Below are 19,608 nucleotides of genomic sequence, written 5' to 3'. Positions count from 1 at the left end.
TTCACCCAGAATTTCCCAACCATGCTGCTCACGGTGATCATCATGGCATTCAAGGCCTGGCAGAGCCTGGTCTGGGTCACCAGCCACCATCATGTGGCCGGGCCCCTCCAGAACCTCTGAAGTTGCAAAGGAGTCCCTTTGCCAGACTTGGGGGGCTAGACCCTGCCTGGGAAGCAGTCATACTTACCTTGTGTCCATCCTCCTGGAGTTTCTGGAGGACCCGCCTGAATCCGGAGAGGGTGGGTTGCCCCATGCCGAACACGGTGAGCCCACCCCGCACCTGCCGGAAGTTGGGGGCCCCACAGCTCTGCACGGTGCCCAGAACATCCATCTTCTCAACAACATCCCGCACCAGGAAGTAGCGACCCTGGCAGGGGGAGAGACACGAGGGGTCACTCAGATGGCTCAGGGACATCTTCTACAGCCCTGTCCCAGGCCCCAGAGGATGAAGAGCAGAGAGATGGGGCAGGGGACATGGTCTTCAAGTTGTCTGCAGACTTCCGGAAAAGACAAACAAAATATGTGACCATCTGTGATCCCAGGAAGGGTCTCATCTAGCATGGGAAAGGGAAAGACAGCTCCTCCTGATGGAGAATCAGAGAAGGCTTCATGTAGGAGGCAGCATCGAAGCCAGGCCTTGAGGAAAGCAAGCAGGGAGAGGCACTCTTGCGGCAGGAAACGGAGTCTGACTCTAGGGTGGGGCCCGAAGCTCTCCAGGAGGAAGGCCTATGTCTCCCTCAGCCAGTGGAAGGGCATGGAGAAGGGGCCCAAGCAGGGAGTCACAGCTGGGGCCCCGGGAATCAGCGAGAGGAAGACTAAACTAGCTCCTTCCTAAGGTCCTGAAGTTCTGAGGCTGCCCAGGTCTCTCCCCTCCCCAGCTGGAGTGAATGGATGCAATGACTGCTGAGTAGAAGGTGGGGAGGGCAAGAGAAGCCAGGACGGTTCGTTCCTGGGCACAAATGAACTCTGGCATCACCTGTCCAGGCCCCTGCCTTCAGTATGACCCACAGGACATTGCCTGACCGATCAGAAACGGAACCAGTTCTTCCAAATGCCAGAAAATCCCAGCTACTCTTTCAACAAATATAGCTTAATCGGCATGATTACTCTCATTCACTATTTATTGAGCACCTACATTGCTAGAACCAAGTACCGTTCTGGGGCTGGGGGCTACAGCAGTAAACCAGAAAAATGAAAAGTCGTCTGTCCTTGGGGACCTCGCTTTCTAGGGGATATTTGAGGGGGAAAAATAGCTAAGCAATAGAAGTTCTGGAGCTTCGAGAACGGGATGGAGATATCCAGGCCGAGGGGAGCAGTCTGAGGCCCGGTACCGATTCTTCCGGCTGCTCCGAGGGAGGGGTGCGGGCAGGCGAGGGCCAGGCAGGGACCTGGCAGAAGAGAAGAGCAGTGACCCCAGACACCAGAGGGTGAGAGGAAGTGGGTGAGGACTCCAGAGGGTGGGGTAAGGACATGAAGCAGAGAAGGGGCCGGGGTCGGTGGGAGGTGGGGGGGGGGGGGGGGGGGGAGGAGTGAGGGAACCTGTGAGGAAGGAGGACAGGATGGGGGTGGGGAAGGCCGCCGGGGGAGGGAAGGGCAGGGCTGACCTCACCTGCACCAGGTAGTGCTCAGGGGTGGCCTCTGAGAGCCGGCCCAGCGTGTAATGGGCCTTGAGTAGCTCGTCATGGATCTGGAACTCCTCCCTGCAGTTGTACCTGCCAGGGCAGAATGGAACCCAAGTCAGAAAACCTTCACGATCAGGGTACCCTCCACCCTCACCAGACCCCTCAACAAGGCCACCCTTGTAGCCCAGGCAGCTACAAGTTTGTGGCAGAGGCGGCCTGGTGTCGCCTGTACAGAAGCCTGGAACTGTGATTGGCCATCTGGCTGAGGACTACATTTCCCAGCGTCCCTTGCAGCTAGGCTGGTCATGTGATTTAGTTTTGGCCAATGGGATATGAGAAGTGCTGGGGGCAACTTCTGGGTCACTCCCTTAAAGGGAAGGTGGGTGCCTCTACGTTCTCTCCTCCCAGCTAGCGTCCAGAAGAGATGGTGAGAAGCAGATACTGATGGTGGCGGGGCACCGAGAGAGGAGAAGCCTAGCTGATCACAAAGTGGCCATTCCAGCCTGGCGCACCTCCCGGACTCTGGTGCAGAGAGAAAGGCCTTGTTTAAGGTCTCCAATTAGAGGGTTACTTGGGGCCCCCACCGTCTCTGAGAACAAGCGCGGTGAGGTGGCTCAGGACTCTGGCTTTGGGGTGCCGTGACCCGGGCACGAACCCAACTCCACCGCTCGTCCATTTCTTGGCTTTGGAGTTCCTCACTCTCTCTCTGTGGCTCCGTTTCCAGTAATTCTCACCTCCTAGGGCTGCTGTGAGAATTCAGTGCACTGCTGTGTGGGAAGTGCTCAGCCAAGGGCCTTGGGCACAGTAAGCGCCTATTGATACAATAATTCTTACTAGTAGCCCCGCTACCTCCGCACAGGGCCATTTCAAACAAAACCCAGGGGTACAAAACCAGATTTCTGCAGATGCTAAGCCAGGGCGGGTCTGTGCCCTCAAGACACAACACGCTTCCGTGCTGATTATGACAGTGAGACGGCCTCCCGGCACTCGGGCCCCGGCGTCTGCTCTCTACGAAGGAACTGCACCTGGGAAAGGCAGGGCGGAGGAATGATTGGGGCAGGGGAGCACTCGACGAGAAGTCAAGAGACCGGGGATCCCGCTCCCAGCTCTGCCTCGTCTCACCGCGTGCTGGGCAAATCCTCTACCCCCAGAAGCTCGGTTTGGGGTATTTAGATCCAGTTTTCACATCTGATCGGAAACGTGTTAGATCAGGAGCCGGCAAACCTTCTGTATCGAGAACTGGGTAGTAAATAATTTTGGCTTGTGAGCCACACAGTGTCGGTTGCAACAACTCAGCTCTGCTCCTGAAGTGTTAAGCATCCACAGATAGTAAATAAATGAATAGGAATGGCAGTGTTCCAAAAAAACTTTATTCACAAAAACGGATGCTAGGTGCGATTTGGCCCACAGGACACAGTTCACCCGCCCCTGTGCTGGATGACCTCTAAGGTCTCTTGCACCCAAACACACTATAACCCAAGGGATGCTGTGCTCACGCTGGCTCCAGGAGGCATGCATAGTCCCACTGTGGCAGATTTGTACAGCAGTCCCGTGACCTTCCTGAGCTATACCACTTGGTTCAATATTTTGTACGTCAAAACCCACATAATCTGATAGGAAAAATGAGACCCAGAGAGGGAACATGCTTTGCCCCAGGGCACAGAGCAAGGCCCAGGATGTGCGTCTCCTATACCGCCCCTCAGGGGCCAAACCTAGATATGTCACCTCTGATAGAGAGAATACACGTCGAGTCTCTTGTATGTAACATCTCTTCTTTTCCCCTGATCATGAGCACAGCAATGGATTATGACAATCTTCCTGTCAGGCCCCAAAGCCAGCAGGCCGGATTTATCATTCCCACCCCTCGGGTTTCCTTACACAGAAAGTCCCATCTGCTGGGTCTCTGCCCAGCTTCTGTGTGTGGAACACAATTCACTCTCAGCTCATCATGTCCTACTTCCTGCATCCTGGAGGGGCCCAGAGGCAGAGTCCATGTAAGATAAGGCTTCCTGATTCACCAGGAGACAGACCCAATGCCTCTTCTGCCCCCGGGCCTCTGGTTCACAGCACCCCCTCCTTCAGTGACCCCACAGGGCAGGCAGGGTTGCAGAGCCCCCTTCTTGGCCCTCTTCCTCTGGATGCATGCAGTGTATCCAGAGGTCTCAAAATGTAGTGCCGGAACAAACCCTCAGCCTCTTCCGGGACTGTGCCTGAAGGACCTAATTAAGAGAGTTGACCAACAGCTCCCAGCCTTTCAAGCCATAGCCCTTTAACCACCCTGTATTAACCTCAGTTTTGAACCGTAATTACGAGCTGCGGAAAAATAAAAGTCTAAATTCTATGCGTCTAAGTACATAAACTCCCTTTGAAAATGTTCAGCCACAAATTATTTTCAAAAGGGTGTCCCCCCTTTTGAAAGGGTGTCCCCACCCCACCCCCACAGCCATTCCTCCCTCGCCATGCTTCTAAGCCTGTGGACAGGAGAAGTAACACGAGCTAAGAGACATGCGACAGAGACCCGCCCAGCCACTCGCTTGCCGTGTGACTCCAGACCGACTGCGCAACCTCTGGGTCTCAGTGTCTTCATCTGTGAGGGCAGTTTGTAGACTAGGTGTTACATGCCACCACCCCTCCAGGCATGTCTTCTGGGGACACGGCCACTCTCCCTCGCCCCGCCACTCACGTGATCACGACGGGGGCCACTTTGTTGGGGATGATGGACTTGGCTTTACTGTTGTGCAAGCCTGTGGTCTGGAAGGAGTGGACACTGGGTGAGTGCTGACCGTCCATCGGGCCACCGCCCTGGAGGCCCTCGAGGGGGGCACCCGCCGAAACCGTCTGCTGGGCTGTGCTGGCCGTTGTACCCATAGTCTGCTGGCAGCCTCAGGCCCCAACACCTGTGGGATGAGAGGGCACGTGGTGGAGGAAGGGGTGGGGAAATCCACAGCAGGAGGGGACCTGGCCCACCTGTACCTCCCCTGCATAGACGCCAAGTCTGAGGCCCAGCGAGGGCCAGCTCTCCCTGTAGTTGGAGACGGAGGGCAGGTGTGCTGCCTTCCACGCGTTTGCCGAGTGCCTACTATGTGCCTGGCCCTCTGCTGCTGCTTTGGGAGGGTGACGGACATAAAAAGATAAACACACGGCCCCTGACCCCTTATAGTTACACTCCTCTGGCAAAAACATGACTGTTAGGAAGGGGATAACCCTCCACACCAGGTCAGGACCTAGGGCTCTGAGTGACTGGGCCAGGCCCTCCAGACACGGGTAAGTGGGAAGACTGGGGGGGGGGGGGGGGGAGGGAGGGGGGGGCAGCAGGTACAGAGGGAAGTCAGGCTTGGATTTGAAGGGTGTGGATGGGAACAGGGTGCAGGAGGACACTCTAGGCATGAATATCACAGAATGAGGCTGGGGACATCCGGACAACATGAGCTTTCAGCAGATCAAGGGTTTAGTGAGAGCACCAGGCCCTTGAACTTGACATCACGGTCATCAATACCACCATCAACGGCCAAGGCTTCGGCCCTGCATGAGGCAGGCTGGACACCTGCTAGATGCAGTGATTCCCCTGGTGGGGCTCTCTCCCAGAGAAATACTGAAGGACGTATGCAAAAACCAGGCTTCGAAGATGGGTCGCTCCCAGAAGTGTTGGTTACGATGGCGAAAGACACAGGAAACAACCTCCAGCCAACAACAGGGGCTTTGTTGGGTAAAGTACGGGACATCTCTAAGGCGGAAGGCTAAATGGCCACTAAAAACATCATCATGATGGCTTTGGAAAGACATCTAGGAAACAGGGCTGCAAGGCAAGGACCGGCTGCCATCCCATTTTAATTCATGAAAGCGTATCAGCAGAAGAATCTGGGAGATACCCATCAAGATGTTATTTGGAGTTATCACCAAGTGATGCAATTATGGCTAATTTGTGTCTTCTTTTGTTTTTTTCTCCTCCGAACACTGGGTAATAAAGTTAAGGCCCATTTAACACAAGTGAGAGAATGGCTGGGGAAGCGGCTGGGGACCAGTGAGGGGCTGCTAGAGGGCGTGAGAGGGCCTGGCCCCGGTCGGAGAGCCACAGTGCTGCTGGACAGGCAAGGGGCCGGGAATTCTACGTGGAGCTCCGAGGGTCCAGCAGCCCTTGGCCCTGGTGGACCTGATGGTCTAGGATCAGGACAGGAGGGTGCAACCCCCCCCCCCCCGCCCGCCGTCTCAAAACCGGGAGTAGCACCTCAGGAAGGGGATGGCGGAGTCAGGGGTCAGCGGGTCAGTCTGGAGGCTGAACTCACTGTGCCTTCTCTCCCCCCCGGCCCTGGGGGAGTACTCAGGCTGCCCCTCCCCAGAGCCACCTAGACAGAATGACTAGACTCATCCACCCCTCCTCCAACCCTCCCAAACCACCACCTGTCACTGTCCCTGTCCCTCTCCTGTCGGGAAAGGGTTGCTTCTCTCCCTCCGGCCCAGCCTTGTCATCCTTGAAAACTCCCAGCAGCCATGTGACAGCCTTGTTAACACGCACACCTTGTGTTCATGAGAGTCCCATCATACAGGGTCCAATTTTTCCCTCCCTCCCTGTCTCTGTCTCCTTCCCTGCCCCCCCTTCCCCCTCCCCACTGTCAAAAATGGAGGGGATGAGCCTCCGTTCCTAAACAGAAACACAGGCTGCTCAGATTGCACGAGTGGGCCCCAGAGCCAGAAACTTCTCTCCACTTCACTTGCTGTGGCAGGCCCCCAACACAGCTCACCCAAGTTCCCCAGACCCCGCCGGGCAGTCTGGGCCAAGGAGGCACAGATAGGAACAGCCTCCTCCAACAACAACATGGGCAGCTGTCCCAAACGAGGGCACGGGCAACAGGACACGGGAAGGGCCTACAGGAGGCCGCAGCTGATCACAGCTGCCCGGCCACGGCCAGGCCCGGCTCCCTTCGTGCTGAGCTGTGGCTGACCCCCCCCACCCCTCCTACCCTGCGCCACTCCCACGGCTCCAGCCCCAGCCACCCCTGTTTTTCACGGGCTCCACGGACGACGCCAGGCCCCAGCTGGGGCCCTAGAAGACATATGTGCACAGCTGTAGGGTCCGAGGTGGAGGAAGGACAATATCCTTTGAAAGTTGACCTGCTTCCAAACAGTCTAGAGGAGGGTGAAGCCCCGGGATCCCCAGGCTTCCCGCTCTACACTCTCCCCCTGAAACCTCCCCACCCTGCCTGGAGTGCGGCTTGTTAGCTAGCACAGGGGCCTCATCCTACTGGCCACGTGCTGAGGGGCCCCGGGCAACTTCCCCACGTCCCCATCTGTAAAATGACAGTGAGGGACGGGATGGCCCCAAAGTCTCTTCCAGATTCACGTGGATCTGGCTCCCAAGACCGGCAGTCCCGGTGGTCCCATCCCTACTGTGGCGGTGAGCACAGGGGGAGGGTGAGTTGCTGGGGTCCCGGGTGCTCAAACCTCTGCTTGGGGGGAGAATGGGGAAGGTGGGGTGTGTGAGGGAAACTGAAAGAAGTGGTCCATGAGCCTGGATGGTTTCTTAAGAATTCCACTAGCCCAGCACTTCCTTCGATCGACGTGAAGGCCGTCCCCACCGTGCTGCAGAGCCCAGGACACGGGAGCCAAAGAGCTCACAGGCAGGTTGCATCACACAGCCACCCAGGTGCCCCCAAATTTTATTTTTTAAAGACACATCAGTGGGGCACCTGAGTGGCTCAGTTGGTTAAGCGTCCGACTCTTGGTTTCAGCTCAGGTCATGATCCCAGGGTCGTGGGATCAAGCCCTGTGTCAGGTTCCATGCTCAGAGATTCTCCCTCTCCCTCTGCCTTTGCCCCTCTGGTGCTCTCTCACTCTCTCTCTAAAAAAGTAAATAAATAAAATTTAATCTAGGGGCGCCTGGGTGGCTCAGTCGGTTAAGCGTCTGACTTCAGCTCAGGTCACGATCTCGCGGTCTGCGAGTTCGAGCCCTGCGTCGGGCTCTGGGCTGATGGCTCAGAGCCTGGAGCTTGCTTCCGATTCTGTGTGTCCCTCTCTCTCTGCCCCTCCCCCGTTCATGCTGTGTCTCTCTCTGTCTCAAAAATAAATAAACGTTAAAAAAATTTAAAAAAAAAATTTAATCTTAATGTACCTACTAGGTGATCTAGTTAATACAATAACAACCAGCAACCTGTATTATTATATCACTAATTTGTTTTTTTGTATTTTGATAGCTCTCTGAATGCAACTTACTTCCCTCTGTCATCCCATATATTTTGTGCACTTGAAAACAGTCTGAAAAGGGGGTCCGTGAGTTTTTGCCAGATTGCTAGGGATTCTTGGAGAAAGAAAGAAAGAAAGAAAGAAAGAAAGAAAGAAAGAAAGAAAGAAAGAGGGAGGGAGGGAGGGAGGGAGGGAGGGAGGGAGGGAGGGAGGAAGGAAGGAAGGAAGGAAGAGGGAGGAAGAAAGGGAAAGAAAGGAAGAAAACCCTATTTTGAGGGAAGAGTATTTCCCACCAAACCCAGGAACTCTTTCACCTTCTCCTTTACTCCTGTTTGTTAACATATCGAAGCATCTACGAAGAACCAACCACCCAACAACCCTGTAAGGTCCAGCCTCACTGTCCATTTTCAAAGGAGGATGGCCGACCCTTGGTGAGCGGTGGCGTTGGGAAGGGCTCCTCATTGCTTTGCCTCCCTGCCTCTTCACAGCTCACCCTGAGAGCAGGAGCTTGCCCATACTGTCCCCTCCCTCCCTCCTGGATCTGTACGACCCCCACTCATCCACTCCATGCTCTGCCAGAGCACCCCAGACACAGCCTACCCAGAGAGGTGGAGGGATGCATGGTTTCCCACGGAGGGAGTGAGGACTCTGGGACCCACTGCTCCCACAGAAGCCCTCAGCCGCCAGCTAAAGAAGCCACGGAAACATCTGGACTACAGCTATCACGGCGTTTGAGAAAGTCCCCCACACAGACATGCACCCTCCGGCCTCCACACCCAGTCATTCTCGAGAAAAAAGAAACAATGTCCGGAACCCTTGGCAGAGAGGTGACCTTGTTTCCCCAGGAAGAATCCAACTTTAGGAGCTGGAATATGAGCTCTGGCTCATCAACTACCCGCCTGATGCTACAGCATAAGTGCCCAGCCTGCGGAATGATGAGCTTCTCGTCAATGGTGGTATTCAAGCCAAGGGGGTGCTGCAGATGACCACTCTAGATCCTGGAGTAGGGAGGACAGGCGAGAGGTTCAAGAGCGGATTCCCAAGGCCACAGCCTGAAACACCCCGTGAGTCCAAGTCTGTTTCTTTTCATCCAGTTTTTGGTAGAACTGGATCGCCACTATTCTGGTCTCAGTTTCCCCATCTCTGATCCAAAGCTCACAAGCCCCCCCTTTTCTGCCCCATCCTGGTGCAGCAGCCGTGACCTTCAGGCTTGGCAAACCCCGCGGGCTTTTCCAAAGCACAGTTTGGCTCTTGGGACCGAAGCAGAAAGCTGCATGTGAGCTATGGACCCCAGCCACCACCTGGCCCCGTCCTTTCTCCTGCCCTCCCTGCCCACCGGGATGGACCTCAGACCCCCTTGCAAAATCTCAAGTCCCGCTTTAGGAAAAGATGTGACTACAGCAGCCAACACAAATGACTGTCACCACGGGCCCCTAAAAGCAGATTCAGAGCCAGCTACACCCCTGGAGGTCAACAAGTCCAACCCTCTCTGTCTACTCACGAGGAAATGGAGACCCAGAGCGGGAAAGTGATGTCCTCCAACTCACAAGGACAGAATTAAAACCCAGAGCTCCTGCCTCCCCACTCCAGGGCTCCCTGACTGGGCCACACTGACTCTAGACTGAGGCAAAGGGGAAGACCGCTGTGAGCATAGGGAGATAACATTGAGTAGATAGTGTACAAACGTGTAATTATGCTAGTCAAATCAGGGTGTGTGGTCAGGAGTGTGTGATGCCTGTGCCTGCCTTGGTGGGGGCGGGGGGGGGGCAGATCTAAACAGACCCCTGAGGTAGCCTCTAGTAACCATGACTGTAGAGAGGAGGCCCCAAGACGGCCAAGGGGTCAATCTCCTGGAGCAAAGCACTTGACATAGAATATCTCATTTAACCCTGAGTCCCCTCCCAAAAAAGAGGGGCTAACTCTTACAACTTGGTACCAAATTCACAAGAAATCCAATTAAAAATGGGCAAAAGATGGGGCACCTGATTAGCTCGGTCGGTGGAGCATGTGTCTCTTGATCTCCGGATTGTACGTTCAAACCCCACGTTGGCTGTAGAGATTACTTAAAAATAAAACATTTTTTTTAAGTAGGCTCCATGCCCAATGTGGGGCTTGAACTCACAACCCTGAGATCAAGAGTCACATGCTCTACTGAGTGAGCCAGTTGGGCACCCAGAAAAATAAAATCTTAAAAAAAAAAAAATTGGCAGGGCGCCTGGGTGGCTCAGTCGGTTAAGTGTCCGACTTCGGCTCAGGTCATGATCTCGCGGTCCGTGAGTTCGAGCCCCGCGTCGGGCTCTGTTGCTGACAGCTTAGAGCCTGGAGCCTGCTTCGGATTCTGTGTCTCCCTCTCTCTCTCTTTCTCTCTCTCTCAAGAATAAATAAAAACATTAAAGAATTTTTTTTTTAAAAATTGGCAACAGATTTGAAGGTACATACGGATGCCAAATAAGGCTAGAAATATACACCCGGCATCATTCATCATCGGGGAAATACGTTAGAATGACAAACACAAAGGGGCGCCTGGGTGGCTCAGTCAGTTAAGCGTCCGACTTCAGCTCAGGTCATGATCTCGCGGTCCGTGAGTTCGAGCCCCGCGTCGGGCTCTGTGCTGACAGCACAGAGCCTGGAGCCTGTTTCAGATTCTGTGTCTCCCTCTCTGTGTGTCCAGAGGGATTCTGTGTGTCCCTCTGACCCTCCCCCATCTTTCTCTGTCTCAAAAATAAATAAAAACGTTAAAAAAAATTTTTTTTTAATTAAGTCCATCTATTTCTTTCCACATTCTTTTTTTTTTTTTTTTCCAGTAGGCTCCATGTCCAGCGCTGAGCCCAACGTGGAGCTTGAACTCATGACCTAAGATCATGACCTGAGCTGAAACCAAGAGTCGGCCACTTCACCGACTGAGCCACCCAAGGGGCCCCTGCTTCTTTTCACATTCTTAACGTAACTCTTGAGAATGATGCAGGTGGCCCATGTTACGTTTCTACTGGACCGTGCTGCTGGGTCTCAGTGCTCTGCGGGCCGGAGGGCACCCCTCGGCCAGCTCGGGGTCGTCAGAGTCGAGCCCCGCACTGCTGCAGGTAAAAATAATTCTACTACAGGCACGAGGACGCCTGGGAAGCCAGTGTCAGCGTTCCCACTTACAGAGAGAAAAGTGGAGGCTCACGGAAGCTGTAAGTGACTCTCCAATGGCCTGGCACCCCTCTGGGGACACAGTGGCTCTGACTCTGTGAAGCACGGGCCCAAAACTGGCTGGTTCCCATCTCCACCACTCCTTAGCGCCTCTGGGGGCGTGGCTTCACTTCTCTGCGTGTCAGTTTCCCCTGTTATTAACACGGGACAGGAGGACCCTTCCTGTGCCTCCCCGGTTGGGTTGTAGGAGGATGAAATTGGCAAGTATGCAGAAAGCAACACCCAGCCAGCCAGACATGCAGCGGGGGCTCCCCCCGGCGCCCATCCTCAAGGCACTTCTCTCTCCCCCTTCTCCACGTCCCTTCCCTGCCACCGCTGGACCTGAACCTCCCTGACGGGGCCTCACCCAGACACAGCCTATAAAAGGAAGGGTCTGGAGGAATACGTGGGCTCAGCAATCCTCCAGCAGGGCTGGGGTGTCCTCCCTGGTAACGCACAGTTAGCTCAGTCATAGCTCCCCATTTCCCTCTGTCTGGTGGGCCGCTTATGGAGGCATCCTCCGGCTGTAATCAAGAATCAGGACAGCCCTGCTCTGTGGCCTCAGGCAAGTCCTCTGCCCACTCTGGAACTCTCCCCATAGAAGAATGGTTTGGCCCTCCTCCAGCTTCCTCCAACCTCTGCCGTCACCAGGTCCAGGCCGCCAGCTCCTCAGCGGGCCAAGCAGAGCAGCCCCCAGCCGGTGTCCCCTTCCCTGTGCCCCCACAATCCATTTTCCATGCAGCAGCCAGAAGGATCAGGGCACCTGGGGGGCTCAGTTGGTTCAGCGCCCAACTCTTGATTTCGGCTCAGGCCATGATCTCATGGTTTGTGAGAGCGAGCCCCGCATCAGGCTCTGTGCTGACAGCATGAAGCCTGCTTGGGATTCTCTCTCCACCCCTCCCTGGCTCATGCGCACTCGCGTGCTCTCTCTCTCTCTCAAAAATAAATAAACATTAAAAAAAAAAAACAAAAACCCTAAATCAGGTCATGTTTTCTCCTCCGGGCACACTGCAACATCCAGACCCATCCCCTGGTGAGGAGGCCCCACCCTCTGACCAACTCACCCTGTGTTCTCACCTCCGTGCTCCAGCCACTGGCCCCAGCCCCCTCCTTCTTCCACCGCCCCAGGCCCACTCCTCCTCATGAAGGCTGCACACCTACCACCCCTCTGTTTGGAACATTCTTCAGCTTGTTCACATGGCTGCCCCTTCCTGAGGTCTTGGCTCAGATGTCCCTCCTCAGGGAGGCCTCTCCGAGCCCCTGGTGATGCTGTCTGCCCACACCAGCCCGCACAACCTCTGTCCATCCACGAGCCCCTTTTATTTCCTAACTGCCTCATTGACAGGGTTATGGGTGTCACCTCAGCCTCCCTCGGCGAGCAGGGTCAGTGCCTGACTCACCCACATCGTGGCCCCAGCACCAGGACAGTGCCTGGGGCCTGACAGATGCTCAGGAAGTATTTATGAGATGAACATATGACCAGCCTAAGGCACCTGCAGCTTCCAGGCCTCACAGGGCAGTGGGCACCCGGCACCAAGAAGCAGGTCACAGTCCTCCACAAGAGGGTGTAGAGAGAAGCCGCTCCCACCCAATCCTCCTCTCACCTGGACGGCCCTCCTCACCCCCACCCCCCACATTCCACACAACCCTAGATGTTAAAGCCCAGCTCCTCCAGGAAGCCCCCCCTGACTACACACCCACCTCCGCCTCTCAACACCCAGAGCCCACTATGAGCATCACGAGACGGAACACTCCATTCCCCTCCACCGCATGCTGTTCCCGGCAGGGGCCATCCCGTGTCCTTCCTGGCTCCGTCAGCTGCCTGGCCCAAGGGAGGAGCTGCACACAGGATCACAGAACATGTCAGCTCTATTTTATTCCCCGCCCTGCCTGGCCCGCCGTTGATGGGGACAAGGGTGGCACTCAGCAACAAGAGGGCACAGATGACAGGAAGGGTGTTTACTTAGACATCATGGTGCATATTCCTGAGTGGGGGCACTCGGTGAGGTATTCATTTTCCTCTTGTTTATCCCTCAGTTCTCAATTTCCTACAATGAGCATGATTACTTTGGGAATTTTTTTTTTTTTAAGTATAGTTATTTGTAATAGTTTCAAAGTTGGACAAAGGTCACAGCTCCTCACCTAGGACGTCCCCTTTCCCCCCACCATGCTCCTCGGCTGTGTCTTTGTCCCCCACCCCACCCCACTGCCCTCTGCCTATTACCATCTATGTTCCCGTGAAAATTACTCCACCTCGTACAGCCTGGTGGGATTTTTCGTGTCTCTGTGATTTTTCTGTCTTCGCTAATGTCAACAACCTCAAAAGAAGCAACACAGGGGGTTGTTGACCCCCGCTTTATTTTTTTAAGTCTATTTATTTATTTTGAGAGAGAGAGAGAGAGAGAGAGAGCAGGGGAGGGACAAAGAGAGAGGGAGAGAGAGAATCCCAAGCAGGCTCCATGCTGTCAGCACAGAGCCCGACACGGGCTTGAGCTCATGAACCGTTGAGATCGTGACCTGAGCTCAAATCAAAAGTCAGATGCTTAACTGACTGAGCCACCCAGGCGTCCCCACTTTACGGAAAAGGCAGCTAAGCAGGGCCACCAACAGGAATTTCCCGAGGCTCCACTGCTTAGTAGAGGCAGAGTCGCCTGGCTTCTGCTGCAAGGCCCAGCCCCTCAATTCACGTCTCCGAGGGCCGCCCAAACCTATCCCTCCACAGCCTCCTTCCCTCAGCCTCCTCTTGAAAACTAGGAGAACAAAACATAAAATAAAGCCACCAGTGGTCCGGGATCACAGGAGACCTTTATCTGCTAAACTGTGTGCTTTTGAACTGCTTTTATTTTTTTCTAAACGGAAAACAAGATCTAAAAGTTAAAAGCAGAGAGTGGAGGAATGTTCAGCGGGTGGACTGCCCCCGTGGGGTGGGCCCTGAGTTCTGGGCTTCCGCCTGCAAACAGCAGGGAGCCTCTGAGGGCCCAAGTTCTGGAAGGGAGAGGTCACCTCTGTCACACCCGGAGACGGCACGCTGGGGTGGGCTTGGAGCCGGGAGTGGACAGCGTGGGCAGAGGGACTGGGCAGCCAGCTGAGAAGCTGTGGCAAGTGGGGGCCAGCAAGGGCCACAGGTCCCACTGCAGATGGGGTGCCAAAGCTGGGAGAGGCCGCAGGTGGGGCGGGGGGGGGGGGAGGAAGACCTGCCCTCTGTGAGGGGGAGAAGCTGTCGGCGCCTGAAAGGTGGAAGGCAGAGGAGGGGTTCCTGCCTGCCCTGCAGCCAGCAAAGACCTTCGCACTTGTCACCACATGCTCCAGCATGGCCCCTGAGGCTTCTGAAATGTGGGACCCTCAGAAAGGAAAAGGGTCCTTTCCGGCACCCCTACTTGCCTGCCTCCAGGCCTGGGGAGCCCCCCCACTTCTGAAGCTCCCCATGCGGGTCAGCTCTGCCTGACAGAAAGCTCTGCCTCTGTGGGGGCTCAGACTGGGGAGGGGAGGAAAGGCTATAAGGAACATTCTGGGGGCCAGAATGGGGAAAATCTGAATATGGATAGTATGTTGAATAAAGAAGTTAATCATACTGTGGATACTGTGTTCCTAGGAGACCCAGGCAGAAGCGTCTAGAGGGGAAGCACCTTGATGTCTGTCACTCTTGGATGGTTGAGAGAGAGAGAGAGAGGACGAGAATGCACACGAGCAAATGTAGCAAATGTCAGCAATGTACCAGCACAGGGTGTCATGGCAGGAAGGCAGTCCTGGGGCCCTCCTGTCCTCGAGGGGGTAGAAGAGGGCTCCCTGGGGCAACGTCCTGTCCCCCTGTGTCACAGCACCTGAAGCCCTTCTGTATTTTCCCCAGGTCTGTGAGTCCCCTGGCCTCCGGGCCACCTCCAGTGAGGGAGTCTGTCCTCTGGCTCAGGCCCCAGCAGCCCAGACACAGGCCACACTTCCTGGGCAGACCCTGACCCCCTCAGGAGAGCCTGGCCCACCTCCCTTGCTCTGACCACTGCCACTAGGCTACCTCCTAACCTCTAGAGGGCTTCTCTTCTCCCTCTTGCTGGCCCTGGGGCATGTGGCTTTCTGGTCCCAAGACAGGACGGACTCCCCCCTGGGAAAATCTCCCTGGAAGAGACCATCAGTCCCTGAAGTGCCGGACCAGCTTCTCAGCCTGTGAACGTCCTCAAGTTTGACCAAAATGCTCACAATGCCTCCACTCCCTCCCTCCCCACCGTGTGTATGAAACAAACCAGATGAGGGGCAGGGGGATACTCCCTGCCTCCCCTGCAGCTACCCGTGACTAGTCCTAGCTAATGGAACATAAGGGGCAGTGTCCCATGGCAAGTTCCAGAACCTTGCCTCTGAGCCCCCTTCCCCCCCTTCCTCCATCCCGCTGTCTGGAACACAGATGTGATGACTGATGTTTCGCAGCCATCTTGGAACCACGAGCATGTGAAGCCGCCGCCTCGGAATGGCGGAGGTCAAGGTCCCCCAAGGAATCCATGGAGTGGAACCACCACCCCAGGCGTGGGCCGCAAAGCTCTGGGTTTGGACAGGACTTAGAAATAAACTTCCATCTTGTGTAAACTACGGTTATTTGGCTTTTCCTATTACTCGCAGCCAAATCTAATCCTAACTAATGCACTCCATTATTTTTAGGTTTGACCCTCAATGACCACGTGCCACATGGCAACAAGACAGAACTTACTTCTTTCCCCTTTTGCAGGAGAACGTCAAGTTTCCCTGCTGGTAAGAGTCAGGCAGAGCAACACCGGGAGCCTGTGAGCCCAACCCATGCTGGGGTATGGGGGTTCAAGGGATATAGAAGATACCAGCTCTGGCCACCGAGGCCCACGGGGCAGCTGAGGAGACAATTAGGGCACCGCTGATGGCTACACGGTGTGGTGCAGCAACCTTCCCCGAGTCAGCTGCAGAGATTTAGAAAGTTCTAAGCAACTGTTTGTTCCACGCTCTACACAGACGCTTGGCCTCCACTGCTCCAAAAAGGCAGAGAAAGAATGCAAGTGTCTCCCACGTGGAGTCTCTCTGTGTCCCTCTCGGGGCCTTACTGAGGAGCAGATCTCCCGGAAAATAAGAAGGTATTATCTGGATGGGAGGGCCCCTGCCTGTTGGATTTTTCATGGGGAGCAAGAGGAGGGGAATGTAAAAATTCCCAGGGATGGCCCAGTCAGCTCTGGGAGGGCAGTCATTCTGTTCCTGAGAATCTGAAGCTCCGTCCACGTCCAGGTTCCATGCACCTGGGACTGTTGGGGGGGAGGACCCTGCAGAGAACAGGGTTAAGAGTGCCCGGACATGCTCTCCTGCTCAGCTCCAAGAAGTTGGGCATCTGAGCATATCAGGGTCAGCAGAAACCTAGAGTTTCCTGAGACCCCACCCACACAGGGTCTTGCTGACGCTCTCCTCGCTGCTTCCAGGGACTGGGCCCCAAAGGGCCAGTGGGAACTGAGGCTGGAACCCCACTTCTGACCTCCAGAAACGCCACAGGGGCCTGAAGCATCTCTTCAAGGAGCCGTGAAGATCCGGGACCCAGTTCTGGGGTCTGTCCCCATCCTTCTACCTCTGCAGCTTCCGGTCTACACTCCCTTGCTTGGCATTCAAGACCCCTCTTCCCACCCTCACCGCCCCTATTACCCTGCACATCCCCAGAGTTCCAGGCAACCCCCGGTCCCAGATGGCCTACGGTACAGAGCAGAAAAGGCACGGGTGGATGTCCCTCTCCAGCTTGGGCTTTCCGACAGGTCTCAAGTTCAGTACAACCCAGTACTGAACTCAAGTTCAGTTTTGGCAGCTGAACCCTTTGTATAAAACCGATCCTTTGTGAAAGTCCGACGTGCAATACAGCCCAGTGTGCAGTACAGCCAGGAGCTGAGCCCCTGGGCTGGCTGCCAGCCCAGGAAGAGAGATGGACACCCTCCCGCCTCCAGACCCCAGCACGGGGCCTCTCCTCGTCAGCGACCGCTCCAGAGCGGCTGGCCGGAGACGCTCAAAGCCCTTTCCTGCTCGGACCTCCCAGGGCACATCCAGCCCTTCCCTGCCCCCTTACATCTGTCCTCCCTGGTCCCACAACCAGAGACATCACCCCCCCCCCGCCCTCACCCCCTCACTCCCTCCGTCAACGTCCAGTGGAAATGCCCCCTCTTTCTCCAAGCCTGCCAGTGTGCAGCCTGCACCCCAGCAAGCTTAGCCTCGAGCTCCCTGGCCTGGGGTTTGGTAAGGACATGCTTCACCTCCCCACTCTGGACCCATGCTCCTCCAGGGCCGCCACAGGGCTAAACCCACAATAGTTGTGGGTCCCAAATATCATTCCCCTAAATAAATTCCACATTCACAGTCCCGTTTCAGCTTCAGAATAATCCTACGAGAAAAGCAGAAACACAGGCAATTGTGCCATTTAGCAGACGGGAAAACTGAGGCTCAGAGAGTTTACTGCATGACATAAGAACAGAACCAGGTCTCTGGTTCCACAGCCCGGGCTCTTTCTCATGCAACACCCAGCCACCCTCTCCCATTTCTCCCGACGCGACCCTCGCTTTCCCACTAGATGAAGGAAACTTAAGCCACGGACCTGGTAGAAGGCAGAGAACATGCTGGACCCAGAAAAGAGAACCGCTTCCAGGGCCACAGCCTGTCATACACCCCAGGCGGCCAGATGCCCTGGATGGGTAACAATGGAGCTAAAAATAGGGCAGGAGGCTGAGTGGCCAGCTGTAGGAAACATCTGCCTTTGCTGCAGAACAAACATGAAGGAAGTCACCCTGCTGCAGGGGTCCCCGAGGGTGGGGCAGGGGAGGGCTGGGGGCGGGGGAGGGGAGGATAAAACTTTCAGGTGTGTACCCAGGGCAGGGGCTCCCACCAGCGCCTACCTGCCCTGGGCCTTGTCCCGCCCAACACACACACACACACACACACACACACACGATACACAGTTTAAATCCACCTTGTTCACGAACATGCATCTCAGAGTCAGATGTACCTTTGAGATCCCAGTCTGTTCCTCTCATTTTATAGAAGAGAAAACTGAGGTCCAGAGTAGACCAGACAACTGCCCACAGTCACAGGGACAGTCGACAGCAGGGCCAGGACCAGGCGTCTCCTTACGCCTCTCTTCTGCTCCTCCCTGCCCATCTGCTTCACGGAGCATGTCCACCCAGGGCCAGGAAAGACCCTGCCGAGGAAGAGCTCTCCGGCTCCCCAGAAGGGAACACGCCAAGCAGAGGAGACAGGTCAGCATGAAAGACGTCAGTTTAGACCCAAGGAGGAACCACGTAGCAATTCATGACTCCCCCCAAGCACACCCAGCCTCCCCTTCGGCCTATGGCTCCCCAACTCCCACCCTTGTTCTCTAAACTCGAGCCAAAGTGAAATTCTTTCAATCCCTGGAGCAGACATCTCAACGGGCCTTTGCAAATAATTAGCAATAATGACAAAAATAAGAATAACGCAGAGGTGCCTCTTACAGCCCAGGGGGTTGGGGTGGGGTGTTCTAGAGTCTATGAAGGGCAGAAACTGGGGCCTTTGAAAATTCTTAAAATGACCCATCCAGGACAAGGCTGCCCCATCTCTCAATTGGTCCAACCCAGTCAGGTTTCCTCCAGTGACGGCACAGATGTCAGTTTCCTTGCTGAGCCGCAAATGAAGTTTGCCGGTCACACACCAGCCTCGCGTTCATGCACTCCACGTCTTCCTGCCCCACTTGCTCTCTCTGCCTCGCGGACTCCCATCCCTGAACCAGGAGGCCTCCTTCACCTTCCCCAGACCACATCCCAGCATGGCTGTTGCCACCCTGAAGCCCCCCGGCCGGCCAGGGCTGGGGCTGGCCTCCGATGGCATCTCAGGGCTTGGCACAACGTAGCCACTCGAATGAACAAAACCGGACAGATTTTTCAGGAACAACAACAACCAACCAAAAGATCGGTTCTGTGGGTGTCTACGCTGTGTGCATAAATGAGACGGTACGGATGGGTTTAGCCCAGGGCCCAGAACGCAACAGGCACTCTGTAAATGCAGCCACGTTTCGACTGCTGCAAGAAAGTGGGGGCTGGGAGGAGGTTCGTGAGGAAGGGCCATGAAGGCCAGAAGCTGTGGAGGCCCCTCCAGGCCAGGAAGCGGGGAGGACGACTCTGAGGGCCCCCGTCTGAGAAACAGACCCCACCCTTGCAGGAGAATCGCCTGGCTGAGACCCCCGGGTCTCTCCCGTTGACTCACACTCCCCCCGCCTCCCAGAGGGACAAGAAAAGCGGGGTCCCTAAGAAGTCCCCTGGGCTCTTCACTCACTCCTGAGGACCAAACACACTAGCAGCTTGACCAGGATCTGAAATCACAAACGACGAAATTCTAACCCCAAATGGCTTAACATCTCCACCACCACCCCCCGAGGTGCGGCCTCAGGTCTGTTAGCGGGGAGAGGATGACGGCGGCAGCGGGCACGATGTCCCGGAGCCCCGGACGGGCCCAAGCACTGCGCTGAGGCCGTTCGCCTACCATCTGGTCCACAGCTCCGACGGCACACCCTGCAGGACCGGGGGCCCTAACACCTCCCAGGAGTCCACAAGGTCAACGCTATTCTCGGGACAGCTCCGAGATATCACTGCTGTCTCACTGTAGTAATGGAGGCAAAGCCACGGCAGCAGGT

At 55.7% G+C, this 19,608-nt stretch overlaps 2 protein-coding genes across 4 annotated transcripts in view; one reads left to right on the top strand and one right to left on the bottom strand.

Moving 5' to 3' along the window:
• PRF1 (perforin 1) overlaps positions 1-19,608 on the top strand; it is a 261,612-nt gene that overhangs the window by 55,526 nt on the left and 186,478 nt on the right. The gene's annotated exons all lie outside the window — the stretch shown is intronic.
• The window catches only part of PALD1 (phosphatase domain containing paladin 1), a 74,190-nt gene that overhangs the window by 32,609 nt on the left and 21,973 nt on the right, over positions 1-19,608 (bottom strand). For all 3 annotated transcript variants that reach the window (XM_053888555.1, XM_019444431.2, XM_019444430.2), the window contains exons 2-4: positions 4,306-4,519; positions 1,610-1,712; positions 188-367 (exon numbers count right to left, since the gene is read on the bottom strand). In XM_053888555.1, the coding sequence (XP_053744530.1) occupies positions 188-367; positions 1,610-1,712; positions 4,306-4,490 (468 nt within the window). In that variant the 5' untranslated portion in view covers positions 4,491-4,519. The remainder of the gene's footprint in view (positions 1-187; positions 368-1,609; positions 1,713-4,305; positions 4,520-19,608) is intronic.

The sequence above is a fragment of the Panthera pardus genome, unplaced genomic scaffold (assembly GCF_024362965.1).
Source record: "Panthera pardus isolate Hobbes unplaced genomic scaffold, ASM2436296v1 HiC_scaffold_22, whole genome shotgun sequence".
NCBI lineage: Eukaryota > Metazoa > Chordata > Mammalia > Carnivora > Felidae > Panthera > Panthera pardus.
The sequence above is the reverse complement of the archived record's forward strand: the minus strand, read 5'-3'. Positions and strand labels throughout refer to the sequence as shown.